The sequence below is a fragment of the Oikopleura dioica genome, unplaced genomic scaffold (genome assembly GCF_907165135.1).
Source record: "Oikopleura dioica unplaced genomic scaffold, OKI2018_I68_1.0, whole genome shotgun sequence".
Lineage (NCBI taxonomy): Eukaryota > Metazoa > Chordata > Appendicularia > Copelata > Oikopleuridae > Oikopleura > Oikopleura dioica.
In genome coordinates this window covers 31,611-51,844 of record NW_027649639.1, presented here as the reverse complement: position 1 = coordinate 51,844, position 20,234 = coordinate 31,611, and the positions used below count along the sequence as shown (strand labels likewise).

At 43.5% G+C, this 20,234-nt stretch overlaps 6 protein-coding genes and 1 pseudogene across 6 annotated transcripts; 4 read left to right on the top strand and 3 right to left on the bottom strand.

Moving 5' to 3' along the window:
- On the bottom strand, nt 1-1,308 carry LOC145710825 (uncharacterized; annotated as a pseudogene).
- LOC145710823 (prostaglandin E synthase 2-like) lies at nt 1,305-2,154 on the bottom strand. The gene is made up of 3 exons (XM_081788530.1): nt 2,089-2,154; nt 1,796-2,042; nt 1,305-1,753 (listed from the first exon to the last, which is right to left on the bottom strand). The coding sequence occupies exons 2-3, from the start codon at nt 1,935-1,937 to the stop codon at nt 1,620-1,622; spliced, it is 276 nt and encodes a 91-aa protein (XP_081644656.1). The 5' UTR covers nt 1,938-2,042; nt 2,089-2,154; the 3' UTR covers nt 1,305-1,619.
- A 2,291-nt stretch (nt 2,155-4,445) lies between these two features.
- On the bottom strand, nt 4,446-6,431 carry LOC145710833 (lysine-specific histone demethylase 2-like). The gene is given in 8 exon segments (XM_081788538.1): nt 4,446-4,529; nt 4,571-4,693; nt 4,696-4,723; nt 4,764-4,944; nt 5,007-5,183; nt 5,505-5,862; nt 5,865-6,002; nt 6,059-6,431. Coding segments are annotated over 8 exon segments (1,404 nt in total). The 5' UTR covers nt 6,374-6,431.
- A 3,709-nt stretch (nt 6,432-10,140) lies between these two features.
- Nucleotides 10,141-10,755, top strand: LOC145710837 (uncharacterized). The gene is made up of 2 exons (XM_081788540.1): nt 10,141-10,330; nt 10,381-10,755. Exons 1-2 carry the CDS (start codon nt 10,192-10,194, stop codon nt 10,590-10,592), a joined length of 351 nt encoding a protein of 116 aa, XP_081644666.1. The 5' UTR covers nt 10,141-10,191; the 3' UTR covers nt 10,593-10,755.
- A 3,398-nt stretch (nt 10,756-14,153) lies between these two features.
- LOC145710821 (uncharacterized) lies at nt 14,154-16,613 on the top strand. The gene is made up of 7 exons (XM_081788528.1): nt 14,154-14,349; nt 14,411-14,631; nt 15,018-15,341; nt 15,466-15,563; nt 15,645-15,850; nt 15,956-16,036; nt 16,280-16,613. The coding sequence occupies exons 1-7, from the start codon at nt 14,308-14,310 to the stop codon at nt 16,451-16,453; spliced, it is 1,146 nt and encodes a 381-aa protein (XP_081644654.1). The 5' UTR covers nt 14,154-14,307; the 3' UTR covers nt 16,454-16,613.
- An 11-nt stretch (nt 16,614-16,624) lies between these two features.
- On the top strand, nt 16,625-18,821 carry LOC145710820 (band 4.1-like protein 1). Its single transcript, XM_081788527.1, has 10 exons — nt 16,625-16,868; nt 16,911-17,096; nt 17,252-17,461; nt 17,502-17,587; nt 17,630-17,764; nt 17,808-17,944; nt 17,983-18,204; nt 18,249-18,366; nt 18,413-18,498; nt 18,548-18,821. Exons 1-10 carry the CDS (start codon nt 16,693-16,695, stop codon nt 18,638-18,640), a joined length of 1,449 nt encoding a protein of 482 aa, XP_081644653.1. The 5' UTR covers nt 16,625-16,692; the 3' UTR covers nt 18,641-18,821.
- A 54-nt stretch (nt 18,822-18,875) lies between these two features.
- Nucleotides 18,876-20,045, top strand: LOC145710832 (uncharacterized). The gene is made up of 5 exons (XM_081788537.1): nt 18,876-19,080; nt 19,160-19,365; nt 19,410-19,569; nt 19,611-19,702; nt 19,880-20,045. The coding sequence occupies exons 1-5, from the start codon at nt 18,876-18,878 to the stop codon at nt 20,027-20,029; spliced, it is 813 nt and encodes a 270-aa protein (XP_081644663.1). The 3' UTR covers nt 20,030-20,045.
- Nucleotides 20,046-20,234: the final 189 nt, after the last annotated feature.

The window sequence follows — 20,234 nt, the reverse complement described above, 5'->3', positions numbered from 1 at the left end:
AAAAAATGATCAACACAAAGTTTTTAGCTCTTCTAACGAGTTTTCAGAATTTGCAAAGAAAATTTGAAAATTCCGATTTTTTCAAAAGCGAGGACTACCCCTTAAATTGGCCAGTTAGAATGATCAAGCGTAGAAGAGAGAGAGGTCAGTGCACTGAAGGGAGTTTTTGATGACGATGAAAGTAGCGCTGGTGGATATTGGAAGTGCTGCCAGACAGAACATGCAAAAAAGGTACAGAATCAGATCAAGCCTGGACTGGGCGGGTGACTTGCCGCTTCTTCTCCCGCTCTTTGCGCCGCTCGGCAGAGGGCTTCGCGTTCTGGTCGCCTCCTTCGCGGTTGTAGAAGATGCAGTACTCTGAATTGCGCTCAAACTTTGAGCCTCAAAGGAAGCCTATCAAGAAGAGCTGTCTTACGGTCGGAGCGGAGATAATCTACAGCGCTTGTTGGCCTTTTTCCTGTTTTCTTCGATCGGTCGGACGAACTAGTTCCTCTCCACTCTCAGAATTTTGAGCTTCTTCCCGACGAGCACTGGAAGCTGCGGCGGAAGTAGACTCAGCAAATTGCCCTGCAAGATCCAAATGAAATACGATTCTAAACGAAGTTATCAAGTACCTGTAAATGAAGCTCTGTCAAATTGTCCATTAGTGCGATTTCCGGCGGAATGAGCGTTATCTCGTTATCTCTTGCGCAAAGAATTTGAAGTCTCTTAAATTGGGCCACTTTTGAAGGAAGATTGTGGAAGTCGTTGTCGGAAACGTACAACGCGCGCAGCGACTACAAAAATAGGAAAAACGCGACTGACTGAGAGTTACCTTAGAAAGGAGCTCGCAAACTGTTTCGTTGAAGTTGTTTTACGTCAAGTCGAGTATTTCGAGCTTGGCGAGTTTGTGGAAGCTGTTCGGCAGGCGCTGAAGCTTGTTCATTCCCAAATTGAGATTACTCAGCTCTTGCAGCTAAAACAAGGGCTTCTAGAAAAGAATCGCGCTCTTGAATTCACCTCCGACAAGTTTCCGGGAAGCTCGACGAGCTCATTGTTGAAGCAGTTGAGCAGTTTGAGATTCTTTAAGTTTGTGATCGAAGCAGCGAGCTGTTTGAGGCCGTTGTGCGCGAGAATGAGCTCGGAGAGGTGCTGCAGTTGGCTGAAGTCGGAAGAAATCTGCGTCAGTTGGGTGATGCTCTTGTCGCTGAGAGAAAGACTGTAGTGTCTGCTTTTCTTGTTTTCTTCAACGATTTTTGTGACATTGCTTGACATTCTAAAATGAAGACGAATGAAAACATCTAGTAATTTCACAAGCTTGGGCCTTGATTCCTTGGTTAGTTATCTTTTGAAGAATGAAGTTTGGACGGTTTTTCAAGTCTAAAAGTGATTCAGTGGGGCCAGTGCTTAGAGCATGCCCTGATGAGTGTCGAGCGCGTGCTGGACTGAGTAGTACCACTGCATCAGCTCGGGACTCTGTTCGTACTGCTCCCAAGCGCTCGTCCCTTCAGTCAAGTTGATTACTGCAAAAGCTTCGATATATAGAATTCCGTCTTGAACGAATTTACTGTCTGGATCTGTCCATCTTTCGTCAGGATCGGCACCTTGCTCTTGATGAATTTACCCTTTTCGTCGAAGTATTATTTGGCGATTTCGCTCATCGGCTCGGCCACTAATCGGAGCACTTGCTCCAGAGTCGAGACGATCGCTCCGGAGTCCTTCACTACTGCGTCGGGCTCGCTACTGCTGTTGTTGTAGAAGGCGAGGACGGGCACTAAAAATGACTATTCTTTGCCAAAAGGAACAAGCAATTTACCTTGTAAGTAGTTTTCAATGACACCCTTCAGCTCTGGCTTGCCAATGCTGACTTCGACGTCTTTGTTATCGATTCCCCGAAATTTAACATAGGCCCTTACATTGGCGCAGTAAGGACAGCCGAAATACCCAAATAATCGCATTTTCTTGTACGAGTTTCAATATTCAATCGTTCCAGAGGAATCTTCGATTATGTAGCTTCTATCTTTCGCCAACACATTTCTCGATTCCTTCTCGTTCCAGAAGAGCTTTCAATCGCTTTAAAATCACCTCGAATCCAATCGTTCTTTTTACCTGGATCGAGGATAAACTAGCAAAAGGAACGATTCGGCGAAAAACGATTCGATTCATCAAAATTCTTAAAGTAGAAAGGTGATTATCATTAATTTCAAATTGTCCCTATCAAGTATTTTGAGTAGCAGCCTAGTGAATCGACGGTCTTTCTTCAGATCGCTTATTTGACTTGAACATTAGTCAAATTGGCGGAGGTGACAAAGCCCTTTCCGGCAACTTCCCAGGCGACATCCTTAAAAAGCTTTTTAGGACTTGTTAAATTCAGCTGTAGTTACGTTAAATGTGGCTTGGCATTTGTCGTTCGTCTTTAATCCTGGGACAACTTGCTCGAACACGAAGACTGCTTTTTTACTCGTTGGGTTGATTAGTTCGTCGTCAAAAGCTGAATCAAGAAGTTTTAGCTGGCGTTTTCGCCACTGGAGTCTTCGGTCGCACTGGTGTTTTCGCTTTCAAAGATGCAGAGGAAGAAGCAGGAGTCTTAGACTCTGCTGGTTTATCGCGAGGCGTTTTTGGCGTCTTACTCAAAAGTCTCTCAGTAACTTCAGCTGCCTTGGCCGTAAGCGGCTTCGACTTTTCAGGCTTTTCCATCGTCGAAGTCGGAATCTTTGGCTTCGGATTCGTCGCTGCCGTGCTCTTCCCTGGTGCAGTTACTGAACTACTCGCTGGTTTAACTTTCTGCACTTCTTTCTTGCTAGAAGATGAAGCTTGGCCGAATCGTGAGACAACCTTTGGCTGAATCACACCTGGTTTCGTCTTTGAAGAGGTCGGCTGGACCACCTTCTTCGCTTCCTCTTTCTTTGTTGCACCAGGCTTTCTCTCAGTTTTACTCACGCCAGTCTTCGCAAATGCGCCAAATCGACTCGCAGAAGTTGAAGTAGTAACAGGTCGTGGTTTGGCTGAAGCTTGCCGCGGTGGAATCGAACTCTTCGCACTCATCGTTCTTGGCTTTAGCGCAAATCCAGTATCAAGTCGAGAATTCAGCGTGCTCTTCGCTCGATCAATCATTGCCAATTGACCATTGGTTTCACACTCGCCGGTCAAGAAGTAACAACTGGTTTTGCCGGTTTCGCGCAAGATCCAAAAGCGGGACGAGCAGTGACCGGTCGTTTTGGCGCGCTGACGGTTGCTGATTTTGTCGTCGTCTTCTTGGTTTATTTTGCCGAAGATAGGGATAGCCGACCAGCGAGAAGTAGCCGCAGCCGATCGTCGTCCAGAGGCAGAAGTTCAAGAAGAAGCGCCGGTTGAAATGGCAGACGCAGTTGTTGATCCAGGGAAAGTGGTGGTCTAAAGCGAAGAGGTTCAAAAGGGATGAATTGAGAGAGAATGGTTACCCATCTAAATGACGAATTTGGCACAGACGGAGCAGTGGTACGAGCCAGTAGGCTTCGGAAATAGACATTTCGAGCAGTTGCCTGCGAATCTGCCAATAGAAACCATCAAATTCTCTAGCATCGCTTCTCCGACATCGCTATACTTCATAGCCTATAAGCAGCGTTTGCGGTGAGTGAAGCGAGGACGAATTTCAAAGAGGGAAAATTCTGCAGCGAGGAGCGGGAGAGACTGGAAAGGCGCACAATGGGATTTTCTAGCGACTGGACAAATTCTTCATGAAGTACAGCTGGTGATTCTTGAGAGTTGGAAAAGGAGAGGCGATCTTTGAGGCTTCTGGCAGTTGAAGACTCTTCGGGCAAAGAGTTAACACACCATTGTACCTGTAGGCCTTGCATATGCAAGTCGATTATAAAAAGAAAAACCAGCGCTAGAAGGAAAATAATCAGTCCTGAAACATGTGAAAATCGGGCCATTTTAATCCCCTTTCACTTTTTCTCTGTCAGTTCATCTGAAAATTGAAATTTTCGGCTCGACACAATTTTTGGAGTTAAGAAGATTTGGAGTAAGCTAAAAGGAGCAATTATATTTTCCGGAAATACTCCAAATCGGAGCAAAATTTCAAAGCCGATTTTAATAGTGTTAAGGGCCTCCCGGCCCTTTCAAACCCCGGCAAAAACGCGCCTCGGGGCCCGGGCTTTCTTTTGAGCTATTCAGATACCCTTAAATATTTCTGCAACACCCTTAAAATCGGCTTTGAAATTTTGCTCCGATTTGGAATTTTTCCGGAAAATAAAGTTGCTCCTTTTGGCTTACTCCAAATCTTCTTAACTCCAAAAATTGACCATAGCCGAAATTTTCGAATTCCTTAACCAATATTTTGACCATTGATTCAAGCATAAGAAAATATATTAAAGATATTGCAGCAAAAAGAAGAACAATGAAGGCAGTGAGAAAAAGGTAAAGCTTTGGAAGAAGAAAAAACATGTGAATATGAAAAATAAGGAAACAAGATTTTACATGGTCGGTTACATGGTCGGAATCGGCTCGGATTTTCGTCGTTTAATCTTCTTTGAAGGCGGTTTTTGGTTGATTGACTCGCTCTTTCGCTTCTTAGAGAACGATAAGGGAAGAAAAGGGATGATTTCTTTACCTGGGGATGAAGAGAAGTTTGTTCGAAAATCGAGTCGCCGTAGAATTTCGAATCAGGGTTGAGTTTCTTGTGTTCTAGCTTGAAAATTCTCGCTGCTTCGCGAACTCCGGACAAGTAGGGACTGTCACTCCTGTCACTGTATGTGGGAAATACCTATCAAACATTTTTTATAGAGGGATGCGCTTAAACGTACCGATTGGTGGCTTCTCCATCGAAAAATAATCGATCGGAAGCTGGTTCCGCCATTTTGTCGTAGTCTTTTCCGGTTGAACCGAGTTTGATAAAAGAATAACTCATATGGGAGTATTCTTCTTTTCCTCAGCGTGTAATGTGGAAGCTCAGGGGCTCTGGGCTCGTGTTTTCTTTGAAGATTTCTTTTAAGAGTCACAAAATGGCGACAATTCAAGTAAAAAGGAGCTTGTTAATTGACTCTTGCCTTGAAGCGTCGCCATCGCACTGGAAACGAGCTGTTTATCACTCATCGAATGATAAATATCAAGCGAAGCTCCAGCTGCGATCGACATGAGCGTAAAATGATCACTCTCAGCCGATGGAATATCGTAGAACACATTAAAAATCCCCGACGTATCGTGTTCATCATCAGCGTCGACGCCTGATGGAGCCAAAGAAATCAGCGCCACCGATCATGTAACTCCACCATTTTGAATCGAAGCGGAGGAGGCATTATTCTATCAGGCCGGCGCCGATGTTTTCTACAGCGCGCCATTTTCGCGGAGATAAGTCGGGGGTGAATTTGATGATTTTCTTTTTCATGAGAGCGAGCATGAGTGGGATTGACACGAAGAACTTTTGAAATGGATACAAAAGTCTTATTTCAACCTTTTTTAGAAAATTGTATTCTGTATCCGATCCTATCCGCCTCAATTTTCTCCCGATGAGTCGTTTCGACGACCACCTTTTCCCCAGAATGATCAATGCTCGCCACCGGTAAACCGAAAAATTTCAAACTCTGTATTCAGCGGTTTCGACAATTCTTCCAAAACATCAGAAAATCCGTATGTCACGATCGCATGATCCCTGCCAAATTGCGGAAAACGCTCGTTCTGGTCCCAATTGAGCGCTGAAACGCTAGAAAGGCTCGCTCCACAGGCGTATTCCAAGTTGTTGATGTGGAGGTCGAGCAGTTTCATTTCTGTTTTTGAGTATCTTTCCGCGCTTTGGCTGACGCATTCTTTGTGAGCGACGATGAGTGGAATGTCCTTTTTCTTGTCTAATCTCCAGTCGGATAAAATGTCCAAAATCGTGTTGAAATGATGCTCCATTCTCAAGTCTGGTCCACGAGCCATCGATTCGGATTTGACAAAAGGCCGCATTGGCTTCCGAGGATGTGGACATCGTGGTAGATTTGACGACTCATGGTGATGATAGGGTTGTTTTGGCGGCCGTTGATGACCATTGCTCCTACAGCTACCTTAAAATGGACGATAAGTGAGCTTTTTCACTCAAACGAACCTAAGGTGCCCAAACATGAACTCGTCCTCCTATCCTCTTCCTCGCCTCTAGAATCTTCACATTGAATCCAAAATAATGAAACTGTCTGGCTGTAGAAATTCCTGATGGTCCAGCTCCAATTACAACAATCGTTTCTCCAGCGGAATGTTTTTGACGGACGACGATTGCGAAGACTGAAACAGCTGTTTTACGAGTTGGTATTTCTTGGCTTGCGAGAGGGGAAGAAACGGTTGCGCTAGATTTTTCGAGGAGTCTTTCCTTGGAGTTCCTTTCTCGTCGTTGTTGTCGATTAGCTCGCGATCCCCTCCATTTCAGCCCTGAAGAAGTCATTCACGAGATTAGCCACGCTCATCTCAGCCGCTCATCAGACAAATGGCCGATTGGGCCTTATTCTAAAGATCGCTTCAGTTAGCTTGCTACAGTAATTTCACATTCAATCGAGTGCAGATCAAAAATAATCAGTGAAGAAAACCCCTTCTTTTTATTTCTTGTTCTCTAGTTCACTGTTTTCTTCATTTTCATCCCTTAGCACCATTTTTCGGCTTTTCTCTTTTTCTCGCTTTTGGAATCTCCGCGCGCGCTGATTGGTCCGCGCGCGGAGCGAAACATTTTAGCTTTAGGAAGCAGAGAAAAGCAAGTCAACATAATTTTTGCAAAGGAAACTACGAAAGAACGCTCGGGACGACGATCTTTTCGACGGCAACAGCAAGGCGCAGAGCATGGTCGGCCACGAAATCGGAAAACAGAAAGAAAAATGCTGATGAAGGAAGTTAATTTGATCAAGAGACGCGACTCCTTCCACGAAACAGGTTCGAATTCTGCTATGAAATTTTTATGAAATAGTTTTCAGAAGAGCTCGAAAAGCGAGGCCGATTCCAAAATAATCACAGTCCGCCGCCCTTCCTCGAAAAAGAGTCTTCTTCGCGGGCGATCATTCCAAACTCAGACTCGGAGTCGGAGCAAGACTCGGACGAAGACTCCCTTATCGAGATTTCTGACGGTTCTGAAGAAGAAGCGGAAATGAACGAAGAATGAACTTTCGAGAAAGTTTTTGAAAATATTGTTTTTAGAATGCCAAAGATGGAATTGAGAGTCGTTGAAGTGCACTCGGAATGTTTCTTCTTCATCCAAAAATGATCCACTACGATTCCTGATCCTTGGAACGAGCTCTTTTAAAAAATGGGGGAATCATTCGGAAAAAAGCTTTAAAAGCTTTTGAATGACCCTGACTCAGTTATTCTAAAATAGAAAGCCGAATTCAAGCGGCAGAGAGTCCCTTTTGTCACCGGAAGTGATAAAACAGGGTAGCTCAGCGGCCAGAGCGCGGATTTTTCCGGGACGTGGGTTCGAATCCCACTCCTGTCACTTTCCGGAGAAAAAGGGGGATGTTCAGCTGCTAGAATTGGCTTTTTATTTCGAGATAAAATGTTTTATTTGAAGCTGTGGGCTATTTTTGCGGCTTTTTCTTTCGCTCCGACTAAAATGCTCCTCAGTCTTTTTTCGTAAAAAGGAGAAAATTGAAGACTTGAAAAAGGACAAGGCGTAAAAGTATATTTTTTTTTCCAAACTCTCGCCTTTCCGAAAAAAACAAGAATTCCTGAGTCAGGTTCTGAAACAGTTGAAATTTATAGCTGAACTACCCCTTAGTCAAAAAGAAGCCGCAAAGCGGCTTTTCCGAAATTTCTTTGAAAAGTAAAAACTTTGCCAGTACAGAAAAAGCTGCATGCTGTTTGTACGAATTTCAGAATTGCAAATGCACCAATTGGTTTCCTGGTCTGCCAGATATTTTAAGCGGAGGAAATGGAGAGGTTCTTGGCTGGGATTCACTTCTTGTTGAGAAGTTCGCGCCGGTTTCGGCCCTTTCGGCGGATGTCGCCGTCGATGTCAATTGGGGGCAAAGAGGCTTCAAATGATCCACTTAGACTCGCATCCTGATCTCTGGAACGTGGTTTACGCTACTCTATGAGCTCCTTCTGAAGCTGAAACAACTATCGAAAAGCGCGCCGATCGACTTCACAATGGAGCACCTTTCAAACTCAGAAAGGTTGATAGAAATAACCTCGATCGAGTACTGGATCCTCCCGCTCGTCTGCGCCGGCCATTCGAAGGAAATCAACTGGATGCGTCCTCCTTTGGCCGATCAACTTGAGGATGGTAGAAGAGAGCTTTCCGTCGGCTTTGTGGAAGGAATCATCGAAAGAGAAAGGCCAACCTTGCCATGAGAATTAGAAATTTTGGATGACGGCGAAGATGATTTCGAAGAAGACTCCTCCGGCGAAGTTGAATCTGACACGATTTATTTTGGGACAAACGGCCAGACGGCGATTTTGTTGAGCGAGTTGCTTGGCGGACGTGGAGATCTGGAAGACTTGGAGGGAGAAGTGGAGGACGATGTGAAATGCGACCCTCTTCATGGAATCAAAAATGCGCAGAATATCGAAAGAGCCGTTATTTTTGAGAGTTTTCAGCACGACGCTTTTGATTTGAGGTAAATTTATTTAGAAAAAGTATTTATCTTCCAGGTTATTAGATAATTATCAGTTTCATAATTATTTAGTCTCCGAGAATGCTCTGATAAGTAAGTTTCCGTTAAGTTTTGAAGATGCATTTTCTTATTTTCTGATTTGAAACTAACAACTTAAGTTTCTATCACATCACACATTTCATTTGCTTCTTTCTAGTCCTATGAAAGCCCGCCGAGGTAGAAAAGAATCAGCAGTCAATATCATGTCCTCGAATGACAGAGAAAAATCCCAAGAAATGCGTTGATCTCGGCAATTCGTCGAGTACTCAATCGAATCCGTCGATTTTCAGGTAGAATCTACCTTCGCCGACGCTCTCAAGGTAACTCAAACTCAAGCAATTCATCTTCAACATCTTTTCCCTCTCAGAACCTATCGCAAAAAGTGACTAACGAACTCATCGACCGAAAACCGTTCATGTCCGGTCTTGCTGCGATAGAATCTGTCCAAGGTAACTTTTCCCAACCCAAGTTCCTTTTTAAATCAGTTCAAGGGCTGATTCACTTGTACAAGACAAACTACGGCTTCAACATCACGGAGGAAGGCCTAGCGACATGCTCCTGCTCCTACATGTTCCAGTGGATCTAGACACGCAGGATCTGCTCCGTTCACTCGGAAATTACGACAAGAAAATAGAACACATCAAGATCGTGCGCGACCAGTCTCTGAATCAGTACATGGTTCTCTTAAAATTCGACGAGTAACAAAGTGCCGATACTTTTTATCACTCAATTACTGGGCAGAAATTCAACTCGCTCTTAGAAGAAACTTGCCAAGGTAAAGAAAAGCCGTCACATAAAAAGTTATAAAGGTTTTCGTAAATCACGTATGTGGGAAAAGTGGAACTGCTTCACGCTGGAGAAAGCGCAGGCTGGCCATTACCGAATCTCACCGAGCTGCCTGCTTGTACGATTTGTTTGGAGCGAATGGACGAGTCGGTGAAGTCCGTTTCAACCGTTCTTTGCAATCATTCCTTCCACTCTCAATGTTTGAAAATAGGAAGACTCCACTTGCCCAGTTTGTCGATATACGCAAACTCCGTCGAGTCAGGAAAGCTAAGGGTATGCACGTCTTTCTTGCAATTCAAAAGAAAATCTATGGATAAGGCCTCGTTTGCGGAAACATTAGCTGCGGGAGATGCACACAAGAGCACGCTCAGGAGCATTTCTAGGACACATCTTCGACAATCGAGTTTGGGACTACGCTCGAGATTATTTCGTCCATCGACTGGTTACGAACGAAAGCTCCGAGAAAATCGTAGGGACGAAGGACAATTCGAAAGATTTGGAAGCAAAGATTCAAACCGAGTGATTGAAACTCTACACTGTAGAGTCTACAGCGTTCAGTTAGAGGAGCAGCGAAAATACTGGGAAGAAAAGTTGGAAGTAAATGGCCTTTGCGAACGAAGCTGCCCGCCACCCCGAAAACGACTTCGATCGGTGACGGAAAAAGCAGTCAAGGCGTTCACGGAGTTGCAGAATGAGCGCTCGATGACTCGTAGCATGGTCGAGACGAGAACCGCGCAAGGTAAAAGAATTTAATCCTTTTAATAATTTCCAGCGTGACTTCAGCGCACGTTTTCACCAGCTTCCTTGCGGCTCGGCTTCGGATGAGCTCGAATTCAATATGAGCATTCTCGACCTTGCTGTCATCGGAAGAAAACCGTTTTCAAGTTCAAAGATAACTTTTAAACGATATAAAGATGACCAAGAAATGCTAGAGAAGCCTTTCAAAGCAAAAGGAAAGCACAGTTCTCTTCATTTAGGTACGATTTTCGTTTTTCCCTATTTGGTTATAATTTTTTATCCTTTCTAGCCTGTAACCAACAAAAGAGAGGCCATGTTCTGAAGAAAATAATCAATCTCTATGCAAGATATGGCTTTAAAGCCGAGCACAACATGTCCACAATTGCTTGGCTACTTGACGATGGCGGGGAATTTGCCGATCCAAAAGAACCTCTTATAGGTACAGTCAAAAATCAAGAAGCGAAAATTGCGAAAATTGCGAAAGAGTTTCAAAGGCGATGAGCGGAGAAACTTCACAAATTTGAGTCCTTCCTGCTTGGGCTCGACAAAGCTAGCGAAAAGTACGATCAAATGGAGGAACAAGATTTCGCGGAAAGTGACGATCCGGATTTGAAGGAGGCATTCAAGATCTGGAAGAGTCAGCGGAAATTTGCCTCGCCGGAAGCACAAGGCCAGTTCGCAATTTTTCTTGTAAAATTACAGTTTCAAATTTCAATTTTGCGAACTCAAATAGTGGAGTCTATAATAGAGCGTCTATTTAAAGTTCAGCGATAGCAGTTCTGAAAGAAATATTCAAAGAGTTCTCTCCTGCTTCTTAATAACTAATAAACGAAGTTTTCAAATCTTAGACTAAATTCATCTTTCTGCAAATAAAGGAATTGAATTCTCGTTAATAACGAGTCGTTATGCTTGCGGCTTGCTGTTCGGAAACTCGCTGTTTCGGCCGGTCCAAGGGCAGCTAGATTTCCCATTCGCGTATTCGTTCAGCTTTTCTCGCATTAAGTTGAACATGAAGTTGCAGAAGTCCTCGTCGACGCCGATTGAGCGGTAGAACACGGATTGCTTCATGAAAAGATCATATCATGTCAGACGCTCCAGCTCTAGGAGGAATTTAAGACCTTGCAAGTTCGCTTAAATTCAAGAAGTCCTCGTAAATATCCTTGTTGACTTTCTCGTAGAAGCGAATGATGATGTAGGCGAGGTCGAAGGCTCTAGTGCCTGCTCTTGCTACCGCTTCAGAATCCTCGCGTCCTCGAGCTCTTTCTCTGATGAGATGAGATGCTTGATTGTGATTAACAAAATGCTCAGCGGGACTGATTTTCAATTGAAAAGCCAAGAATTCCGTTAGTTGAAGACCAAATCGATGACTTTGAAAATGTTTAGTCGATGTGATTTTTGAGTATTCAAATTCTCCTCACGTGGACGAAGAAGTACTCAAATGATCGTCTGACATTCTCTTCAAGCTGTTATTTTGAAAATATACTTTTTTTCATTTTACAAAAGCAAATCTTGAAATCAAAGAAGAAAACTCCTGTTTTTTCGAGGTAAAAAATTAGTCAAGAGCAGTTGTAAATGAGGTGAAAGACGCATGTTTATTTGAATACAAAACAAACTTTATTCTTTTGTCGAACCCGTCTTTCGAACTGCAGTTTTGATTTATCAGTTTCCCAGATTTGGCAGAATAGGTACCGGGCTTCAAGCAAACAAGTCCTTATTCCCAAGCGTTTTTAACGGTTAGCTGTATCAGTGCAAAATGCCCTCAATCCGCAAAGTCATCACTGTCTTCTTCTCTCATGCCACGATTGGAGTCGCTGTTCTCGTCGCCAAGCTCTTCTTTGATGAGCATCAAAGAAAAAAGGGACAAGGAACTGAGAAAGAAAATGAGCAAAGGTAAGTTAAGGGCTCGAATTTTCTTCTACAACGAATATTCAGAACTCCTAGACACGCTGGAAAAGACGGAGCCGAACCAGAAGAGAGAGTTCAAATTCTGTCGTGAAGAAAATACGATCCGGAGAGCAAGCGCCACCAGATCTTATCCAACGAGCGAAATCGACACTGAAGTCGTCCCAGATGATCATTTATCAAGACTTCTACGACGAAGATAGCTTTGATTCCGCCATAAGCAATTCAACAAAAAGCGTCGACGAGGAGCTGAAATTCTGCGACTTGGCAGCGTCATCGACTTTGGACTGTTACGACGACGTCGTGAAAAAATCATCTTTGAACGGACTCTTCAATTTGTTGGAACAAGTTTTGATTGCCGAGATATTCCAGGAAATCATCTCGTGTCTTGAGGAATTCCTCTTACGCGCTCGGATTGAAGAACAGCTGGTAAGTCCATTTCAAAGCTCCGAAATTCAAGTCGTCTTTAGCTCGAAATCGCGGACGGAAGGCGCGAGCTTGATGAAAGTGGTCGTCAGCTTGAGCGAACAAAACCTCGGCCAAGAGCTGCTCCAGAGATCGGAAATGACGCTGGAATGGACTGAACGGCTTCTCGAGGAAAAATAAGGAAGAAAAGAGATTCAATCCGCTGCCTCTATGCGGTGAATAACATGATCGAAGAGACGGATTGGACTCTTCGCCGCAAGAAATCAAGTAAGCCCAAACTTCACAACCGCGGAGTCGCCCTCTTTTGGGTCTTCAAAGTGAATTCGAAGATTTTTCAAGGCGAGGAGAGTAGCGAGCGTGCTCAGTCCAATAACCGCGTCGTAGTATTTCGACTCTCCAATGCGCATGACCATTTTCTGGTAAAAGGTCCAGGAAGGCCAGAGAGACCAGACACTCGCTCGAGAAGAGAAAAGGGGATGATGATCGATGCAGCTGGAAATCACGCTTTCACAAAATCTGGCGAAGAAATCAAGGAAGACTTTTTTTGAAACTTATTCATGAAAACGCGTTCCTGAAATAAAACCAACGAGAACAGGATTTGAAATGTAGTTGACGACAGCGCCCAGATCGAAAATTCCGAGAAGAAGAATGATCGCTCCGGAGCAGAAACAGAGCAAGTTCGCCAATCTCGGGTCCGATTCAGATCTGAAAAGCGCCGTTTTCGAAGTCTCAAGGGAAGGATTGTTACGTGACGGCAGCCATCGGAATCCACGTTTCTTGGACCCACGGCGAGATCTTTCGATCTGCCCATAAAGGTGTAGACGATGGCTGAAGAGAGGAGCTCATAATGTTGTTGCTTGTTGTGGAAATGAAACGATCCAAAGTTCATGGAAAGTGAAAATCAACAAGAAAACACCCCTTTTCCATAAATAGAAATAGCTTGACCGGTAGGTCTTTTGTGGCTGCTTAGTGCATTTACTCTCCTTTTGTGGTCGACAAATATTCCTACGAAACCATTTTCTTCGTTGATAAGCTCAGTCACATTTCAATCTTTAATCTTAATTTTAATGGCACACAGCGTTTCCGACTGAACTTTTTTGTTTAAGATTAGGCGAACGCGTATTTCTTACCATAAATAAGGACAGTACTATCAACATTAAAGAGTTCCAGTAGCTGATGTTCTTTCACAGCGAGGCCTCGGAAGAAGTCAAAAAGACCTGTCAGGAAAAAACTGCTTTATTCCTTTCGTTGATCAGTTTTTACGTCAAATAATATATAAATTGCACGATTTGGATGACGGCGTCGATGAGGACTGGAAGGAGTTCAGAACTGTTGCAAGACTTATTCGGGGAAAAGACGACAAGAAGCAGTCGAACGAACTAGAGGAGCAAATCAAGAGCGAGTTCAAAGAAATAGCGGTTTGCGAACTGAAAGTGATTTTTTGTAATTCTTCAGGGCTCCGATGGAAAAATCTCTAAAGTGTAGTTTCTACCAAGCAGCTTCACTACCAGCTGTGAAATGTACAAACTTCAGATCCACGCGAAAATGAGGAGAAAAATCGGGAATCAATAGAAAAATTCGATGTTTTTTTCAAATCTTTTCAATCTTTATTTCAGGGATAAATCCTTTTAAATTCTTTACTAAACTGTGGGTTGAATTCAGATACTAGGCTCTAGAATCGAAATTTGTAACTCCTAATTGAGAATTTGACTTTCCACGAACGCGCGAATCTAATTGGCCGAGGCGCGTCAGTTGAGAATCCAGTCGGGCGAAATCGCGCGCGAAAAAATTTTTCCGAGACGCAGCTGCCAATTTCGCGAATTACGAATTGTATTTTATCGATCGAGAATTTCGAGAGGAGAAAAGAGAGAGAGAGAAGAATCAGACAATGTCAGAAGATCGATTTTACCGGGCGAAAGGGCCGCAAAATGTAAGATTTCTATTTTTAATTCAAATTGATTATTCGAAATTATTAACCTTCTTTATTCCAGAGCCGTGAAAAGTCAAATGACCTGGACAACCTGGCGGAGCAATTCTCAAAGTTCTCCGTGGCAAAACCGCGAAAAGAAGAACATCAGGAGCCAAAGAGTTACCAGCACGATCACGATCGAGAAGTTCGGCTTCATCATTCTGGAGATTCCGGATCTGCCAAGGACCAGAATCACAACGACGATTATGAAAAGTACAGGCATCAGTTCAAGAATTCAAACAGGTAAGTAAAATATTGTTTTTCATGAAAAGCCGCGTTAAAAACGAAGCTGCGATGCGAATCAATTCAAATCCGCTTTTTGGGCTCGGCAACCTAATTAGAAAACCTGAGTCAGGGTTCATAAAGAGTAAAATGAAAAGGCGCGAAGCGGCTTTTTTAAAAACAAAGCCGCGAAGCGGCTTCGCTAGTTAAAAAATTCATTGAGTTGATTATTTTGGCGAAGCGGCTTTTCATTTTATTCTTTTAGAACCCTGACTCAGGTTTTCTACTCAGGTTGCCGAGCCCAGTCCGCTTTAGAGCGCGGCTTTTCGGTCTTTTTCAAGAAGCGGCAAGCGGCCTTTCAGTTCTCAGAATAATTCTAGAGATATCTTAATCATTTCTTATTTCAGAGGTCGTAGCGGAAATCGCGGTCAACGAGGTCGTCTGCAAAACAACCACATTCGCCAGAGCCACGAAGATCAAGACCAAAATCGTCAACATCGAAATCCTCGAAATGAAAATTGGAAGAATCGAATCCAGAACGGCGACCACGATCACTCCTACAACGGCGAAAATAGCCAAAACTACGAAAACAAGACGAAACAGAACAAAAGCGTCAAAATGGTCAAGGGGCGAAATACAGTCGACTTCAAGCCAAGCTACAAGCCGCCAGATCTCCGATTGGTCCCTGCTCCTGTTCACTGGACTTCCTACAAACGCCCTTACAACCATAGGTAGGGAGAAAAGAGCGCTACTAGAATTATTCAACAGAGAAATCGATCGATTATTTCGTCCTTCTCTTTCTCGAGCAATATTTCTGGGACAATAATAGAGACTTTTAATTAAAATTGAGATTAGGGATGTCGTCGTTGTAAATGGCCTATTCGGGGATGAAAACGACATGTCCATTTACAATAGTCTACTTGATGAGATTCAAAACTCCGGCATCGATCAAGGTAAAAATTTAACTCACCATCGAAACAAGGTCATTTTTGTTGAAATTACGAAAAGACAAAATCTCTCATAATTCGTTTTAGATAAACTACTTGTTAAATGGCACAACGACTCCCACTTGATCGCCGATGATAAACAAGGAAATTGGAAGAAGAGGTGTCCCACCTTCCTCAAAGTTGTGAAGAAAATGACAGAGTACTTCAAAATGGACGTGAAAGCGACGCGCTTCAACTGGTACAGAAATTCGAGCGAGTGGAAACCGTTTCACCACGATGCAGCTGCTGTAAAGGTAATTTTAATTAAAAAGGGGAAGAGGCGGATTGACCTTTCTTAAAGCGGTTTCATCCTTCACTCGCTATTTATCAAAGCTTTATTATCCTTTTCTATTATTCAGGCGGACAAGGCGAAGACGCAGAACCTCACCATTGCAGTCAGCTTCGGCATGGAGCGCGAAGCTGCCTTTGAACACGCCAAGGAACTGTTCCTCAGATTTTGAGAAAGAGAGAGAAAGAAGAGGCTTGGAAACCTGTGAAAAAACCTGAGTCATGCCCTAAGTCAGGGTCTGAAATGTTCAGAATTTGTTGAAAAAGCTGCTACGTGGCTTTTCATCTGAGATTTTTAAACCCTGTCAGTTTTTTTACACAGGCTTCCAAGTCTAGCTCGGCTTTTCCATTGATAGGTACTCCTAGTTCTCTTCCTTCATGGAACAGTTGAAAAGACAAAAACGACGATCTCCGTGCCCCAGTACAACGGCACCATCTACACCTTCGGCAAAGAAGTGAATGTCGAATGGCGCCACGGAATCCCGGCAGTCCACCCGAACAATTTCAAAGACGAAGGGCGCATTTCAATCATCGCCTGGGGTTGGATTGACGATATGATCGAAGACTAATTATTTTTACTCCTTTTCTGCCCCCTTTTATCTGAAATATCTTTGCTTAGACAAAAGCTGTCTAAAATGCCAGTTCTGCTAAAATTGTTCCGAACGAAAAACTTCCTATTTTCCCCTTTTAGTTAAAATTTCTGCCCAAAAGTCACTGACCAAGTTGAAACTTGAAAGCCCCTAACTCTTTCCTCCCTTCAGATGATCAGTTGGAAATCGTACACGGCGCTAGAATCAAATTCGAAAATATGAAGAAAGAGATCCAAGTCGAGGTCTTTGGCGCAGAGTCGAAGATCCTCGAGGTCGAAAAGAAGGCGACAGGGCAAAAGCTGTTCGATTTGATGTGCGACTCACTGGACATTCGCGAGAAAGAATACTTTGGCTTGTATATTTCCCTGAAAAACGACCAAAGAAAGTGGATCAGGTATTCTTCTTTGTTTTGAAGAGATTGGAGATGTTTTTGAAGGCTGGATAAAGAAATAAGAAGGCAGCTAAAAGAGCCGTGGCTGGTGAAGTTTTGCGTGAAGCTCTACCCGCCAGATCCGGCCTATTTGGTCGAGGAAATCACCAGATTGTACATGTATCGCCAACTGAGGGACGATATTGCAAAGGGACGACTTCTCGCTTCATTTGTTACGCATGCATTGCTAGGAAAGGGCTTTACAGAATAAAACATAACGATTAAATAAGCTAGAAATGTCGTATCTTCCTTGATTCAGCTCTCATTGAAGAAGTGAGACAAGAGCACTAGAATCAAGTAAAAAGGATCGAAGATAGATTCAAACACTGATGAAGCCCTGAAAAAGGTTCGCTAGCAGCTCAAGCTGAACTAGGCGATGCTCCTGTTCAGTACACTCAAAAAGATCACAACGCCCTCGTCTCGCTCAAACTCGCTCCAAACGTTTCCGAAAACTTAATGCAACGAATATCCGACCTTCACGTGGCTCACAATGGATTAAAGACTTCAAAAGCGGAGCTGAAGTATTTGGAAACTGCTTCGAAATTACCGCTTTATGGGTAGTTCTTTGATTTCGCTGGCGAAATTGACCGTTTTTAGGCTTCATCAATTTCACGTCCGGGACGCGGAAAATACGGATCTTGTCCTGGCCTGCCATTTTGGCGGAATTTACATCATGCAAAACAGTAAGAGTAACCCCTTCTCCACCGTTTCCATCTGATTTCTAGCGATCTTGTTGAACAGATTCGCCTGGCCAACGATAATCGAGCTCAGCTACAAGCGAGATATCTTCTATGTCAAAGTACGAGCTGGAATAGTGAACAACTTGGAGACGAAAATCGGCTTTATTTGCCCATCCACAGGTTTGTTCTTCCATAAAGACGCGTCGTAAATGGCCAATCTAAGGAGTGGCGAAGCGAATCTGGCTGATTGGAATCGACCATCATCACTTTTTCCGCGTTGAAACGACGCGAAATACAATCAAGGGCCGAAAATTCCAGCGAACGCAGGCAGAACTCATCGACCAAGTCGGCAAGCTCAAGGTAGACCTCCCTTATCTCCCTCATCTACCTCTCCTTAGCGGTCGAATACGCACTCGCTTGATCGAGCCCGTTCTCTGCGAGCTTCGCGACTGTTCGTCTCTTCCGACAACTTGACAAACGGCGTCAGCCCTGTCAAAAAGACGCCGCTAAAGACGATCAATTCCAACGCCTCAAACACGCTTTCTTCTGGCCCTACTTCTTCCGCGACGAGTCCGACGCCTCCTGCCAAGCCGTTGCGAAGATCGAGGATGAATCTAACGGTAGGAATGGCTCATTTCTGCCGGAAAATGAAAATATTTTGTAGAACGCAACGTCGGAAAAGAGCATCTCTGACAATCCAAGTTCAAATAGCGCAGTAATCTATGGAAGAAATACTATAATTGGAACAGATGAGCAAGGGCTTGACTGTACTGCCATGACAGGTAATTCTTTATCTTCCGCAGCAAAATCATTATCTCTTCACTTCAGAGCTTCCGACTTCGATTGAAACCGAAAGCGAAAGTCTCTTGCCGAAACGAGCCATCTCTTTTTACGAGGAATCTTCAACCGAAGAGGTAACCATTCCATCATCATTTCTAGCGCACTGCTTACCTTCTTTTCAAGTCATCAACGCTGGAAAAAGCGTCCCGAAAACTCTCCTCTCAGCAGCGTTCGCGATCGTTGATGCAGCTCAGAAGAAACTTCATGGACAAATGATGATTTTGTGACTTTGAATCTTAATTATAACTCCCTGCCTGTCTATTTTTGTAAATCTGCTCCTCTCTTTCTCTTCTTTTTCAACTCAAAGTACTCATTCCTGAAAAGAATATCTTCAGATTCTTCATTTTTTCTCGCGCATCTTCAAAATTCAATTCTTGAAAACAAAATCTTATTAGTGCCTCCCTAGTTTAATCGGAAAATCGGTATTTTTGTTTGACCATTAACTTAAAGAATGTCAGGTTTCGTCTTCCCAACGGGGCTGAATCTGTTAGACAAGAAAACGAAAGAAATTGTCAACTCGAAAAGCTCTTCTTCCGGAACTTCCAATCCCTTCTGCCCCGAGATTTCGAATCGGAGAAGGGTCGTTGCTAAATCAGGAACGGCCTTTTATAATTGCTGGGATAGAGAAGCCGCTTGCGGCTACGAAACGGGAAATGGTTAGCCGCGAAAAGCGCGGCTTTGTCATTGTTTCTTTGATTTCTCTCTATATATGAATATTCAAAAAGACCTTAAAAGACGAAAAACTACTTGTTCCAGATGCCAAGCGTCGCGAACGATACAACCAAGAAAAAGAAGACCGAGTCAAGTTCTTCAAAGACGGCAACTCGCGAAGCTTCGAAGTCCAAGGCGATAATATAAAAGGCCGTTTGTTGAATTACGAAGCGCACCAGCAAGAAGAACTCAGAAATCAAATTGTTAAAAGCATCGTTATCTCCGAAAAGGTAGAAAAGTCAATCATTTTTAACGGCCTTAAAATTATCTTCAGAAAAAGCGAAAGGAAGAGGCAAAAGCAAAAGTCGAAAGGGCCAAGAGTTCGACAAAACCCACCGCCGTCATGATCAGAGGACTCCGCGAAAAGACCTTCAGAAAAGATTTTATAAGAAGTCACATGGAAAAATTTGGAGAAATCGTCAAGATATCCTCAGGTTTGATCCTCAACGAATTCTTTGGTAACACTTTTCTTTAGTTCAAGGCCATGCAAGAGCAGTAATGGTTCGATTTGCCGAGTATAAAAGCGCGCTCAAAGTTCATAAGCAGTTCAACAACCCGGAAATCAAGGTATTTTTCTCTTTCCGAGGCTGTAGGCCGAGGGAGGGGCGAAGTTCTCCTCGGGGAGGGACCCTCCCCTTTGAATTCGGATGGCTTCAACACCTTCCTCGGCCTGCGGTTATAGGTAGAGTCGTATGAATAGCAGTACATCCTTCATCATCTTTCATTGATCAATTCCGCTTTCAGATCTTCCCGCGCTTCCCCAACGCCGAGATCAAACTAGTCAAGTCCGAAAGCAAACGTCAACTGCCACGCGTCCCTGCCTTTGCTCCCGTTCCCGATACCCCCGTCATGTCCCCTGCTCCTTCTCCTGCCTCCTTCACTAGTTTTCAATAGTTCCTTTTTTTCCTAAATGTTCCTTTTTCTTCTTTTTCTGTAAAAAAATCCTGCATGGTGCAATTTTCTCACTTTATTTCAAATTCTGTAGTTCCGAAAAAATAAATGATAAAGGTATATTTTTCAAAATTTACTGAAAAAGAGACGAGGTCCCTTTTTGAGCGTGTTTCTTTCATTTTAGCATTTTGGTTTATTTCAATTTGAA